The 15,508-nt window shown below is 42.3% G+C and overlaps 1 protein-coding gene across 5 annotated transcripts in view; it reads left to right on the top strand.

The window, feature by feature from the left end:
- LOC132894609 (peroxidasin) overlaps window positions 1-15,508 on the top strand; it is a 300,221-nt gene that overhangs the window by 184,508 nt on the left and 100,205 nt on the right. For all 5 annotated transcript variants that reach the window (XR_009655662.1, XM_060934684.1, XM_060934683.1 and 2 more), the window contains exons 10-11: window positions 3,802-4,074; window positions 4,420-4,536. Coding sequence is in view for 4 of the 5 variants with exons in the window: in XM_060934684.1 (XP_060790667.1) it covers window positions 3,802-4,074; window positions 4,420-4,536 (390 nt within the window). In the remaining variant the exon portion in view is untranslated. The remainder of the gene's footprint in view (window positions 1-3,801; window positions 4,075-4,419; window positions 4,537-15,508) is intronic.

Here is a 15,508-nt window from a genome sequence, read left to right as displayed (position 1 = left end):
TTTTTCCCCAAACTCTTACCAGTCTTAGCAGCTTGTAAAAACAATGTTTTCTGTTTTTCATATGGCCCCATGGAAAAAATAATTGCCCACCCCTGATTTAGAGCCACCAATTAGCCTAACCTGCATGTCTTTGGAGGAAACCGGAGCACCCGGACAACATGCAAACTCCACACAGAAAGACTCTCGCCGCCCACTGGGCTTGAACCCAGAACCTTCTTGCTGTGAGACGACAGTGCTAACCACTACACCACCGTGCCGCCCTGGTATAACCGCTTTTAGGAATAAAACCCTTGTGTATCTACTGGTCAGATAAGCACACTATATTTGAGAAGTAATTAACACAGAAGAATTACAAAGGTCGATCAAAGTGTGAAATTTGCTTCGCATCATTACGACACAGTAGCACTGAAAATCTAATTGGAAAATCTGAGTAAACATAAATATTATAGCATCATAAAATATACACTGCCGTTCAAAAGTTTGGGGTCACTTTGAAATGTCCTTATTTTTGAAAGAAAAGCACTGTTCTTTTCAATGAAGATCACTTTAAACCAGGGCTTTGAACCAGAATTTTTTTCCTATTGGTTCATTCCGAACAGAAACGGAATTTTAACGTTTCCGGTTTTGGGTTCCACCATTAAATAGACGTTCCCGAACCGGTTAGAACAAAAAAATTTCGTTCCCGGAGCGGTTAATTACGTTCCCTGTCAGCGGTTTAACAAATGGCTATAAAATTATGTCTCTGTCTCATCCAGCTTAAGCCAAATGTAGGCTAATTCTATTACAACCTTCATTAAATAAGACAAGAAATAATTCAAAACAATTATTATTTCAAATGCTGGCGATTTGGATTCTCAGTATGTCTTCCCATCTACACAAACAGAAAAAGTGCCAAAAATGAAAGATAATTTGTTTAGTGTGTTACCAAAGGCTAGTCAGGCCCTATAGAGGGCTACCGCATGACGTCACCGCGCCGCGAGATTTTGTTAGGCGCCATATTGGAAGACCAAGTACACATCTATGCAAGTACATACATACATAAAACAAACTACACCTGAAATGTAGCCAGGGCCGGTTCTGCCCTAATCTGGACCCGGGTGCAACATCGCGCAACCCCCCCCCCCCCCCAAAAAAAAACCACCAGTCTAAATCAGGACAACCATCACATAACTATAGCTATAAACATTTTAGATCAACTATTTTAACTAAATGGGCTATAATAAATAAGCCTGCCGGCAGCCACGGCGGGCTGCCTCAGAAAAGTAACCATTCAATGACGCAACTGAAAGCCTGCAGCCACGGTGGGCTGCCTCAGAAAAGTAACCATTTGTCCTACCTTAAAACTCGTTTTGCATTTTCTGCCTCCTTTTTTGTATTTTCAACCCTCCGTTTATTTTCTTTCCTTTTCTGAAAACCCAACTTGTGTCCAGACATTTTGTTCTGCTACCAACGAACTAACTCGTCAGGTCTCGTCTCTCGAGCCCGCGATGATTCCCGTGGGAAGGGCAACAATTGATACATTTTTACAAACAGCCAATAGGGAGGTTGCAACGTTCAGGCTCTTCTTTGCTCAGACACTCAGTAATGGAGACGTGATAGTAGTCCACCTTCCCGCTCTCTCCATTCAGTCAGCGAACGTCACACAGGAAGTGAACCCCAGCGGGTCATAGAAACTTGTGCAGGAGAAGAATGACTTTTTTATTTGTAGGCTACGGAAACTTTGAGGAACGAAATAAAAAACGGTATTAACCGGTTACCATTATTTTTAATAAGCGTTTCTGTTCCGGAACATAAAAAAATAATAAAGTTTCTGGTTTCGTTTCTGTTCCATGTGAAATAGAAAAAGTTCCCGGTTTTCGTTTTTGTTCCTTGAACCGGTTCAAAGCCCTGCTTTAAACTAATCAGAAATCCACTCTATACATTGCTAATGTGGTAAATGACTATTCTAGCTGCAAATGTCTGGTTTTTGGTGCAATATCTCCATAGGTGTATAGAGGCCCATTTCCAGCAACTCTCACTCCAGGGTTCTAATGGTACAATGTGTTTGCTCATTGCCTCAGAAGGCTAATGGATGATTAGAAAACCCTTGTATAATCATGTTAGCACAGCTGAAAACAGTTTAGCTCTTTAGAGAAGCTATAAAACTGACCTTCCTTTGAGCAGATTGAGGCCATGTACACACGTAGCCGGGTATTTGTAAAACCGAACATTTCCCCCCCCCCTCCGTTTATAAAAATGTTTTATCCACATCACCTCGTCTTCGAAAAAAATCCCTTCCACACATAACCGAACATCTGCGTTTTCAATCACATTCATAAGCATTCCAAACCTGTAGATGGCATTATTTCCCCAAATCCTCCCCCCTAATCACATCAGAATAGCCCTCTGTTGGCGTCACTTCCGCCTAAACATGGCGCCAAGCTCGTCCGTCTGGACAGACTCGGAGACAGAATTGCTTCTAAACACAATTTTGGAGTATAAACTTCAAAAGACGCAAGAAAACGTTGATTGGGAATCTTGTCAAAGCAAATATGTGGACATATTGACCCTGTTTTTGGAGCAGTAGTTGGGCTTCTAAAATTAAACATGTAAATAGCACCTGCACAATAATTAACGCTTTCAAGGCACTACTCCGATCCATTACTCTTTGTCCATGCTTAATCTGGCTTCTGCAGTAAACAAAGGTCGCACGTTTGACGTCAGGGCAGATTTGTTGTCATTTTTTTTGGCGCAGATTGTGACGTTCTAAAACGCAAAACTCCGGTTATCTCTGTCTACACGAAAAGGCATACACGGAGTTTTCAAAAATCTTCACTTTGCCCGGAGTTTTTTTAAATATTCGTTTTTGATGTGTTTTCATGTGGATGACAGGCCAAAACGTAGAAAAATATCTTCGATTTAGCAGATACCCAGCTACGTGTGGACGGGGTCTGAGTTTCTGGAGCATCACATTTGTGGGGTCGATTAAATGCTCAAAATGGCCAGAAAAATGTCTCGACTATATTTTTCTATTCATTTTACAACTTATGGTGGTAAATAAAAGTGTGACTTTTCATGGAAAACACAGAATTGTCTGGGTGACCCCAAACTTTTGAACGGTAGTGTAAGAACCTATCATTTTCCAAAATGCAGGCCATGCAGCACCATTTTACAAAGGGAATGGTCTGGGCATGTTCAAAATACTGCAGCAGAGCACATAAACACATGAAGGAAAAACAAAACCTGGATGCAGTTTGGCGACTCTAATTTTCTAAACATAAACCAGGTCATCATTCGTATCAGACCCTCTGTTAGATTTTATCTGATCATATGCATTTATGTAAATTATTTTGCTGAATAAGACTAGAGACTCAGTCCAGGGCTGGAGACATTATCCTCGAAAGGCGTGAGATTTTCCAGACTTTCGTAGATTTCCCATTTTATTAACCCCCTCTGGTCTGATTAGCAACCTGAGGACGTGGCTTGTTTTACAAAAAGCCAACAACGAAAACAGTTTAAAGACAAATTGTCAGAGAAGTATGCATCAAATTCAAAACAGATGTGTCTCGTCTGTTCAGAATCTGCGGTGCTAGTCAAAAGTGGCAATGTGAAGCGCCAGTGTGTGTGTGTGGGGGGGGGAAGAAACAAAAAACACTTATTATTTATAGACATGAATTAATAATTAAAAGTGAAGCATTAAAATGAAAGCTATTCAGACGTGTTAGACGTGAATAGTCCCCACTGCTCTTCGTCCTGTTGGTTACCAGGTAATCATTCTTCTAGCACTGGGAAATCTGAACGGTGTTTTTGTCTGCTGTGTAGCTCGGCCGAGTTTCGTGATTCAGCCTCAGAACACAGAGGTGCTGGTGGGAGAGAGCGTGACTCTGGAGTGCAGTGCCACAGGGCAGCCTCAGCCCCGGGTGACGTGGACAAGAGGAGACCGCAGCCCTCTACCCAGCAACTCTCGCGTCAGCATCACACCCTCGGGAGGGCTTTATATCCAGAACGTCAACCAGGCAGATGGAGGCCAGTACACCTGCTACGCCAGCAATACTGTGGACACCATCCACGCCACTGCCTACATCATCGTACAGGGTAAGAGAAGAAAAGGACCGCTTTAAAAATAACGCACAAGCACTTGTTAAAAACTAAAAAATAAATAAATAAATAAATACAATAAAGAGCATTTTGCAGGAAAGTGTTCTTGAATCAAGACAGGTTTTTAATTTTTAATATTTTTTTAATAACAAGTAATTAGACTTTCTTTGTTAAAGTTTCTCTGAAGTCCCATGCATCAGTGGACACATATATGACAACAAGATAAAAGAAAACAGCAAAGAGCAAAGGTTCAGTTCTGTTTATTCTCACACATCTAAAACTAATGCTGTCTCACTCTAACTATAAATCACTCGCACCTTTCTGTATGTGTTTCTCCTGCAGCTGTTCCTCAGTTCACAGTGACCCCACAGGACCAGTCGGTGTTAGAAGGACATACAGTGGATTTCCTTTGTGAAGCGACAGGCTATCCTCAGCCTTTCATAGCATGGACACGTAGCGGTGAGATGATTTCTTAATGGCCCTCGATTTCTTAAAGTGCATATCACAGGTAAATTCAGGAGCAAGATCAGTGTCATTCTCCTATTTTATATTCAACTTTGGTCAAATATCTGTCACATTTTGCATTTTGTGCAGGTTTTTTTTTTTTACCTTGCGCAATACCAGAAAAATTCAGTTGAAATCAAGCCATTTGAGGCGAATTGGTCCGCCTCTGAAAAAACTTGCCGTTTGGATTTCCTGGCAAACATTGATTTTCGTGACGTCGCGTGCGGGACGCCTCCCTCTGAATCCTACGTCGGCGCTGGTTTGTTTATGAGAAAACGACCTGGTGGTTTTCTGCAAATTTCTTCAACGTTATCACGTAATTATTAAAATGGTTAACAGATGTATCGTAGGAGGGTGTAGCAACACCAATCTTAAGATAAGTCTTTATTGTCCTTGTCACTTTTTCAAAGGTACAACGAAATTGACGGTGCTGTTGACTCATTATGAGTTATAGAAAAAATAAGAACAAATAAAATATAAAAATAAATAGTAAAGTATACAGAATTGCACTGGTAAAATAGTATAAACAGAATTGTATTGGTTCTGTATGTACACATTGCACTGATAAGAAAAAAAAGAAATATATATATATATATATATATATATATATATATATATATATATATATATATGGTGACACGGTGGTGTAGCGGTTAGCACTGTCGCCTCACAGCAAGAAGGTCTGGGTTCGAGCCCCGTGGCCGGCGAGGGCCTTTCTGTGTGGAGTTTGCATGTTCTCCCCGTGTCCGCGTGGGTTTCCTCCGGGTGCTCCGGTTTCCCCCACAGTCCAAAGACATGCAGGTTAGGTTAACTGGTGACTCTAAATTGACCGTAGGTGTGAATGTGAGTGTGAATGGTTGTCTGTGTCTATGTGTCAGCCCTGTGATGACCTGGCGACTTGTCCAGGGTGTACCCCGCCTTTCGCCCGTAGTCAGCTGGGATAGGCTCCAGCTTGCCTGCGACCCTGTAGGACAGGATAAAGCGGCTAGAGATAATGAGATGAGATTTTATATATATATATATATATATATATATATATATATTGCACATTGGGGATGGGGCCAAGAATAGTTCTATTGCACATTTGAGTTTAAAGCCATGATTGGTTTGGGATAGAAACTGTTTTTAGGCGGTTTGTCCTGGTTTTCATTGCTCTGTATCTCTTGCCTGATGTCAAAAGCTGGAAGAGACAATGACCGGGTTGTGAAGAGTCTTTTGAAATGTCCATTGCTTTCCTGCGGCATCTGGAGGTGTAAATCTGTTCCAGGGTGGGGAGGGGGCAGCCTATTGTTTTCTCTGCTGCCCTAACGACCCTGCGGAGCGCCTTCTTCTCTGAGGATGTGCAGCTGCCGTACCATACACACAGTCCGTACGTGAGCACTCTCTCTATGGAGCAGTGATAGAAGGCCTGGAGCAGATTTTCCGGGAGACAGTTCTTTCTGAGGATTCTCAGAAAGTACAGTCTCTGCTGCGCCTTCTTCAGCAAGCTCCTTGGTGTTGGCACTCCAGGTTAGGTCGTTCTCCAGCTCAATGCCGAGAAACCTGAACACCGGGACCCTCTCCACACAGGCTCCATTGATGATGAGTGGCTGGATGTCAGCTTTGTTTTTCCTAAAGTCAATAACCAGCTCCTTTGTTTTAGTGGTGTTGAGGAGCAGATTGTTGACTTTGCACCACTCTGACAGCCGCTCCACCTCATCCCTGTATGCCAGCTCACCCTCCTCGCCCGAGATGAGTCCGACCACGGTCGTGTCATCTACGAACTTTACAATCTTGTTGCTGAGGTGGGTGGAGACACAGTCATACGTGTAGAGGGTGTAAAGGAGTGGGCTAAGTACACAACCCTGTGGCGAGCCGGTGTTCAGGCTGAGAGCAGTGGAGGTGTGGGAACCCAGCCTGACCCTCTGGGAGCGGCCTGACAGAAAGTCCAATATCCAGCTGCAGGTGAGTGGTGGAAGCCCAAGGTCCACCAGCTTGGACACCAGTCGTTGTGGGAGGATGGTGTTAAACGCCGAACTGAAGTCCACAAAGAGCATTCTGATGTAGCTCCCCTGCTGGTCCAAGTGGGTCATTGCAGTGTGAAGTACTGTGGATACAGCATCCTCCGTGGATCTCTTTGCTTTGTAAGCAAATTGAAGAGGGTCCAACTCGGCAGGCAGGCAGGCAAGGATATGACTCCGCACCAGTTTCTCAAAGCACTTCATGATGACAGGTGTAAGTGCCACTGGGCGGTAGTCATTCAGGGTGTTGATGTTGTTGTTTTTTTGGCAGTGGTACAATGGTTGAGGACTTAAGGCAGGATGGGACAATGGCCTGAGACAGGGACTGGTTAAAAATCCTTGTGAAGATTCCAGCCAGTTGATCCGCACAGTCTTTCAGCACCCGTCCCGTCACACCGTCGGCTCCCGCAGCCTTCCTTGGGTTCACCTTCCTCATCACCCGCCTCACCTCACACTCCTCTACCGTGAGTGTGAGGCTGCTGTGGACAGGCGGCTGTGATGGAGCTGCTGTTGGTGTCACCTCAAAGTGGGCAATGATGTTCAGCTCCTCTACCAGAGAAGAGTCTCCCTCTGTGGGTGGGGAGTTGCTGGATCTGTAACTGGTGATGTGCTGGACACCCTGCCACACCTGCCTGGTGTTGTTGCTCCTGAGCTGGTCCTCTATCCTCCTTCTGTATGTTGCCTTGGCCTCGCGGATGCCTCTTTTCAGGTTGGCTCTAGCTGCACTGTAGAGTGCCTTATCCCCCAACCTGAAAGCGGTGTTCCTGGCTTTCAACAGGCTTGATGGGATCAGTACTCATCGTTTTCCAAAAGACCGGACAATGAGAGAGAAATGGGAGCGCTGGGAAAAACTGGCAACGTGCAACAGACCACAGCATCATATGTGGGGCTCACTTCATAAAGCCCGACGACTTTGAGAACTATTTGCAGTGGGAAATGAGCTTCAAGAAGCAACTTGATCTGAAAAAAGACGCAGTTCCATCTGTTAGAATGCCCAAAGCAACACCGTCTCCATCTGTGTCAGCGTCACCAAAGGAGCCAGCCATGTTCGTCTCCCCTGACAGAAGGCAAAGTGCCGCATCCACTGAGGCCCTCGAAGCCGAGGACCAAGCAGAGCCGAGAAAAAGACCAAGAAAATCGGCGATTCACAAGTTGACTGTTGCCAGGGTAAGAAATAAGAGAGACTATACTCTAAATTAGGTGTTCCTGTGTTTGTGTGGTACACGGGTAATGTTATTTATTGACACACACAAAAGTAAACAACACGAAAGCGCTGGGCGATAATACACTTACTTCACATGTATCAAGGGATATGCGTGTCAGGGCTTGAGATCTTGGGACGTGTCAAACACATTAAATGTATATGCAACCCTGCTTAGCCGATTCCATGTGTGTAGCTTATGAAATCTTTCTCCTACAGTAGCCAGTACTCTTCTAAATGAAGAAATATATAAATACATAATAGTAATTAGAAAAAATATGATATATGTAACAATACATAGATGAGCATTGATACATGAATCCATGGGTTTAGAAGCTCAGGCAACAATTCCATATTTCAATGTAAAATCGCTAGTTGCTAAACTTGGTCTACACAGGCTGTGCACTGAACCCATGCAGGGTTTCTCTGCCTGCTGGCGGATCGCACGTGACGTCACGAATCTGGATCCAGACTCTCTTGAGATTTTTCCAGACACGTTTTGTTATTTTATTTTTTTCTGCTGTAGACAGATGGCCTTGTGCAAAATTACCCTTCTGGATGAGTGTGTAAAGGGACATTCTTTCATATTAAAAAACACTAAATTGGTCCAGAATATGCACTTTAAAGGAGATAGGCAGAACCATGGCCTCACTTTTTGTTTATAAATGCCTTGAGTCCTCAAGAATGGCACAGGAATAGTTTTAAGTGTTAGCAATAAATCTAATACAGTAATTTTTACGATTAAAGTGATTCATATAGGTAGCGGTCTGAGTGAATGACCTTGACATCTGTGACGTCACAGCAGGAAGGCTGTCGGTCTCATCGCCATTTCCGCTATACTGAAACACACAGCTAACTGCAACTTCGAGCTTCCATTTTGAGCTAATTTATCACCATGCCACGTAGATATGTTGCTGGCCGGTGCAGCAACACGACAGAAGGTGGATTTACGTTGCATTCATGACCCAAGAATGTTCAAACTGCAAAGATTTGGACGCGTTTTGTGAGAAATTCACGGGCACATTGGGCGCCTACGAAGTGGTCTCTCCTCTGCTCTGCACATTTTACTGAGGACTCGTACGAGACTTCTGATCTGTTGAGGAGCGTTGGCTATAAGCCCATGTTGAAAGAGGGTGCAGTACCAACAATTAAAGAAAAAGAAAAGGAAAGTAAGTTCAGTTGCACCAGTTCTCCTGGAGTGTGAGCTGAGGGTTGTTGGTAAAACCCGGGACGGGATGGAGCATATCACTCGGGCAGTGACCTCCCCGTGGTTGTTGCTAAAACCAGTGACGCCCCGTCCCGGGTTTTAGTAATTGCCTGAGCCGAGCAGTAATGGCGGAGTACTCAGTATGGAGAAAATGGAGAATGAGTGGACCAGTCGTCTGATTTCTCCACTGGATATGCTCGCCTCAGCAGCAATATCTCGCCCTTACATGGAAGAAGCAAATGAACGAAGAACTGAAAGTCAGATTGTTTCAAAACAATCGGCCACAAGATCGGCCTTCAAGAAGCAAGAACACAGATGGGTAAGCTCTGACTCTCATTTGGATACAAAACAACAAAAACAACAATACTCGTTGTTTCCCTGCATTTAGATTAATACGTGTAACTTGTATTGTGTGTTTAAGTTACCGGTATAAGATTATTTAATTTGCTTCAGAATGTGATTGTTTCAGTTCATCTGATTATTTAATTAGCCTTTTACGTTTTATCAGTGAAAATGCATGCATGCACATGTATGTTGCATAAGTTATAACACCCATCCTGTTTTAATGAGAGTCAACCCACAATCAATGAAGTCAAATCAGTCTTAGTTGAGCAAGTCGGTAACGGCATTTCTTACTTCCACCATAAATTTTTATTTATATGACTTTGGTCTATAGCTGTAAAAGGCCTCGGCCTTAAAACCGGTTACCGCAGTGACGTCACGCACTCAGGGCTGGCTGGCTCAGCGGGGCAGCTCAAATGCCAACTTTGCGGTCGATTTTAACTCTCAAAAATATTTTTTTATTCCCATTTATGCAGCAGACAAGAGTCAAGGATGGAGATACTATCCACTCAGAAATGTATTTAAAAATAAAGGTTCTGCGTATCTGCTTTAAGCTTGTAAAGGGTTGTTTCTGCTGCCATGGAGGTGCTTTTGGTTCTGTTCACTACTTCACGACTAATTTGTTACCTATTTCAACTTACTAAGTTGTTATTTTGACAACTCATTATGTTGACTTAATGCAAAACTTTAAGCTATTCAAAACATGTCCTGGAATTAAAATGGATTTTTGGAGGGTTAGCATCATTTGATTTACACAACCCACTTTAAAGGGGCAAATTGTTGTTTTATTGTGACACAAACAGTAATTAAGATAAAAAAAAAACAGAAATCTGGAGTGTGCATAAGTATTCACCCCCTTTCGTATGAAACCCCTAAATAAGAGCTGGTCCAACCAATTCACTTCATAACTCACATAATTAGTTGACTAAGATCCACCTGTGTGCAATCAAAGTGTCACATGATCTGTCACATGTCGTCTGTATAAATCAACCTGTTCTGGAAGGACCCTGACTCTGCAACACGACTAAACAAACAACATGAAAACCAAGGAGCCTCCAAACAGGTCAGAGACAAAGTTGTGGAGAAGTATAGATCAGGGTTGGGTTATAAAAAATATCCCAAACTTTGAATATCCCACAGAGCACCATTAAATCCATTATAGCAAAATGGGAAGAATATGGCACCACTACAAACCTGACAAGAGAAGGCCCCGCCCACCAAAACTCACAGACCGGGCAAGGAGGGCATTAATCAGAGATGCAACAAAGACACCAAAGATAACACTGAAGGAACTGCAAAGATCCACAGCGGAGATGGGAGTATCTGTCCATAGGAGTGCTTTAAGCCGTACACTCCACAGAGTGGGGCTTTATGGAAGAGTGGCCAGAAAAAAAAGCCCTTGCTTAAGAAAACACATTTGGAGTTTGCCCAACAGCATGTGGCAGACTCCCCAAATACATGGAAGAAGATTCTCTGGTCAAATGAGACTAAAATTGAACTTTTTGTCCATCATGGGAAATGCCATGTGTGGCACAAACCCTGAGAACACCATTCCTACAGTGAAGCATGGTGGTGGCAGCATCATGCTGTGGGGATATTTTTCATCTGCAGGGACAGGAAATCTGTTCAGGATTGAAGGAAAGATGGATGGCACTAAATACAGGGCAATTCTGGAGGAAAACCTGTTTGAGTCAGCCAGAGGTTTGAGACTGGGACGAAGGTTCACATTCCAGCAGAGCAATGACCCTAAACATACTGCTAAAGCTACACTGGAGTGGTTTAAAGGGAAACATTTAAATATCTTGGAATTACCTAATCCAGGGGTTTTCAAAGTGTGGGAGAGTCAGCCCCCCCCTCGGAGAGCAAATAAACAACAGCGCCCCCCCCCCCCCCCCCCCCCCCCCCCCTTACAATTTTTGTTGTTGCTATACTTAATGTTCCATTCGTATTTAAAAAAAAATGGTTGTTGTACACATTATTTTTTTTCTTTTTCACATTTTAAACATCTATGCTTTTTCAGGGTCTCCGCGGATCCTTAAAAAGTCTTAAAAAGTCTTATTTTTAATATGTTTTTTAAGGTCTTAAAAAGCATTATATTTCGCTATTTTTTGAGCTATGGTATTAAATTTCACATGGGAGGTATTAAATTTCATCCGGGTAGCCTACGGTAAATGAAAAAAAAAACATATGTCTGGATTTTTTTTCCGCGCTAACGTTATTTATTCAACCAGCGTCGTTTGTTATCAAGATGCTGAACAAGTAGCACAAGAGCCGTTGTGTGTCTAGCACTAGTTCTAATAGCGCAGGAACCACGCCACAGGGGGCAGTGTGTTCTTTTATCCATGTAGTAGAACCATTGAGAGTAGAGCAGACGAGGAAGAAGTGGTTGAACTTGAACATGAGCGGAGATGGGGAAGTGTAAGTTTAGTAACAAGTGGCTTGAGGAGCCAAAATACAAAAGTTGGCTAACAACAGCAACTTCAGAATATGAAGCGAGATGTAAGGTATGTCGGAAAGACATCAAGTTAACAACAATGGGCTGTAAAGCCCTTGACGCTCACTCGAAAGGGGAAAAGCATATGCGCTATGCTGCTAGTCGGGCAACAACAGTCCCCATGCCAATGTTCGCCTCTACGGTCACAAAAAGTGCAATGCCAGCTTTAGCGTCTCCGGCAGCGCTCGAAACTAACGGTGTCCCGACGTCCCGGGGACCATAAAAAATGTCATCGGGACACAAAATTATCATATCTGGGACAATCCCGGGACAATGGAAAAAAATAGATCTAGAAAAAAAGTTCTACATTAATATTATTTACAAAGCCGTAACACATACGTAGACATTCACCTAATTTGTCAATTTTAATTTTAAAACGTTAACAGCGAAAAATACATAGTAGCTACACTTTCGATGCACCTGCATCCGTAGGCTACAGAGCAGCGCATTCTGTTCTAGAATCTTCGGCCGGTGTCCGCATTATATGGACTTGGAAAGGAATTGCTACCGCACACGCTGCACCGACTCTTGCCAGAACAAAAATGCTGAAGTGGTTGAAGCGGACCGACCGCGGGGAAGAAACTGAAAGCCCAGACATAACGTCTCCGGGACCTTCAGGATCCAAAGTGTCATCGCCTGGTCTGCAGGCAACGCTAGCAACTGAATGAACTTAATGAACACTGTTAGACACGTTATAAAATACAACAGGAATGATGTGGCTGGATAACGGAAAAAATGGATAAAATGGATAACGGAAAGTTCATAAAATGGATAACGGTAATAGTGAAAATGATAAGTTGGCCTTATAAGTGCCAACAGATATTCAAGGTATAAGTAGATAAAATGAACATAAAAGGGATCTTATTTTCAACTAAAGTGTACTGCAGATGTAGGGAGTTGAAACATTTTCTGAATGAGCTAGTTGGCCCCTTTAAATAAACGGGTATCTATTCATACAGTGAGATCGCCAAAGTTTAATAAACTGAAAATGCAATAACTGTAATTTTGAAGTAGATGATGTATATAGGACATGTGTCGCTTGTGTCTTGTGACTTATTGTAAAAATGATATAAAGGGTTCAAAATCGCATAGTTACAAATATAATAGTAACTTCATATGATAATATTAACCACTGGTTATTTCAGAGAGGAAAAAAATGGGGACACTATTGCTTCCATTCGGGACAATACAACACAGAATTCGGGACCACTGGGGGACACAAAGAAAAAAAGTTAATTTCGAGCCCTGGTCTCCGGGTCCCAGCACAAGTGCTTTCGCGGCATTCGCCCCAACCGCTACGCTGAAGGCAGAAATACTGTGGGTTCTGCAGAAGATGCACTTATTTATTTTAAAAAAATGCTTTGAACTTAACCTAGAGTGTGCTTTTTTTTTTTTTACTGTACGTATTTGTTCCGCGGTAGTGGTCTTATTTTTTATACTCAGTGGTCTTAAAATGGTCTTAAAAAGTATTATTTTTGCTGGTCAGAAATGTGCAGAGACCCTGTTTTTAAAACATCTTGTTTTACACATTTTAAACATCTCATATCATCGTTAGCTAGCACCTCTTGTCAGACAACACACTGTGGCAGTGGAGCATCTTCAGATCCAGTCCATGAAAATCCAAACTTTAAATAATCGTGGTCATACTTCCTTCTTTTTCCAGTCCCCCAGGATTCCGTGGGCCTTTTTTGTGATTGTTGCGGGCTAAAATGTCTGTTGCGGGGGTTTCCAAAAAAATTGCGATGAAAGTTGCGGTGTTTTTTAGGTTTTTGTTGCGATTACATTGCGGGAGGAAATGAAAGTTGCGAGAAATTGTTGCGATTTTCTCTTTTTGTGATTAAAATTGAGTGAAATGTTAAATATTAAGTTATTACTGAAAAACTATTGATTAAAAAAATAAAGACACTGAGAAATGGTCCTATAAACAACTTTACCAATATAAAAGATTACCAGGACTACAAAAATGCAGAAAAATAGGCTTTACTTATCCAAATGCACCTGTTGGTTCAAAAGTTAAAGTGCAGAGAACCTCACAGCACAACATGAAGTTACCTTAAAATATAATATAAATGCCTCAACTTTCATGTAAGAAAAAAAAACTATTAATACTAGTACCATGTGCAGGCAGTCTCTCCTGAAGACTAAATTAAACAATAATTATAAACTAGTAAAATAAATGGCTCAGGCTTCATAGAAGAAAAAAAAACAATTTGAACAGAATCTCACAGTATGATGCTGAAGCTGCCTAAACAATGGAAAATAAAATACCATTTTGGCAAAAATGTTGGCATCCATTAATTTCTTGTATTAAGTACAAAAAATAAAGTGCACACAGTCCTTCACTGTAAACATAACACACTTTCAGTAACAGAATTTAAGCCTACATAAACACTGACTCGCACATCATGCAATGTTGCCAGATACTGCTGACGTTTTCCAGTCCAAAATATATTCAAAACCCGCCAAAATGCACTTGAAACCGCCAATCTGGCAACACTGCGCGCATGCTGCTTCTCTTGAACATAGACATCCGGAAGTAAGGCGGAAGGTAGTTTGTCGACGTCACCTCAAGACGACGCCAACGATTGGTCAAATTTGCGGGAAAGTTGCGGTGATTGGATATAATTGCAATACCGCCCTGAATTCGCGGGGATTGGTTGAATTTGTGCTGAAGTTGCAAATCGCAACATCCTGGAGGCTCTGTTTTTTTGCTTGGCCGTCTCCTCACTCCCTGTAGCTTTAGGTACTAAAAATCGATCCATTTTGTCTCTCACGTTGCGCCCCCCCCCCGAAGAACTCTGGCGCGCCCCACACTTTGAAAAGCCCTGGCCTAATCAAAGCCCAGACCTCAATCCAATTGAAAATCTGTGGCATAACCTGAAGTTTGCTGTACACCAACGCAACCCATCAAACTTGAAGGAGTTGGAGCAGTTTTGCCTTGAGGAATGGGCAAAAATCCTAGGGGCTATGTGCTAAGCTAATAGAGACATACCCCAAGAGACTTGCAGCTGTAATTGTAGCACAAGGTGGTTCTACAAAGTATTGACTTTTGGGGGGGGTGAATACCTATGCACACTCCAGATTTCTATTTTTTCATCTTAATTATTGTTTGTGTCAGAATAAAAATAAAAAACAGTTTGCACCTTTAAAGTGGTAGGCATGCTGTGTAAATCAAATGGTGCTAACCCCCCAAAAATCCATTTTAATTCCAGTTTGTAATGTGACAAAACAGGAAAAACACCAAGGGGGATGAATACTTTTGCAAGGCACTGTACATTTCCAAAGAGAAAAACTGGCAGCAGAAAAAACTACATGTACAACCCCAATTCCAAAAATGTTGGGACATTGTTTCAAACGTAAACAAAAACAGAATGTGATGATTTGCAAACCCTTTTTGACCTGTAGTACCAGTCAAACATTTGGGCACACCTTCTAATTCAACGGTATTTCTCTATTTTCATTAATTACAAGTACACTTCGTCTTAAAGTAATGATGGATGTCGTTTCTCTTTACTTAGTTGAGCGGTTCTTGACATAATATGGATTACTACAGTTGTGGAACAGAGCTGTTTACTGTATTTTTATTATTTACTGTTTCCTGTTTGATCTCAAACGCATTAAGAAGGCAAGAAATTGCACTAACTTTTGACGAGGCACAGCTGTGAGCTGAAAAGCGTTCCAGG

This window comes from Neoarius graeffei, chromosome 11 (genome assembly GCF_027579695.1).
Source record: "Neoarius graeffei isolate fNeoGra1 chromosome 11, fNeoGra1.pri, whole genome shotgun sequence".
Taxonomy (NCBI): domain Eukaryota; kingdom Metazoa; phylum Chordata; class Actinopteri; order Siluriformes; family Ariidae; genus Neoarius; species Neoarius graeffei.
The sequence above is the reverse complement of the archived record's forward strand: the minus strand, read 5'-3'. Positions and strand labels throughout refer to the sequence as shown.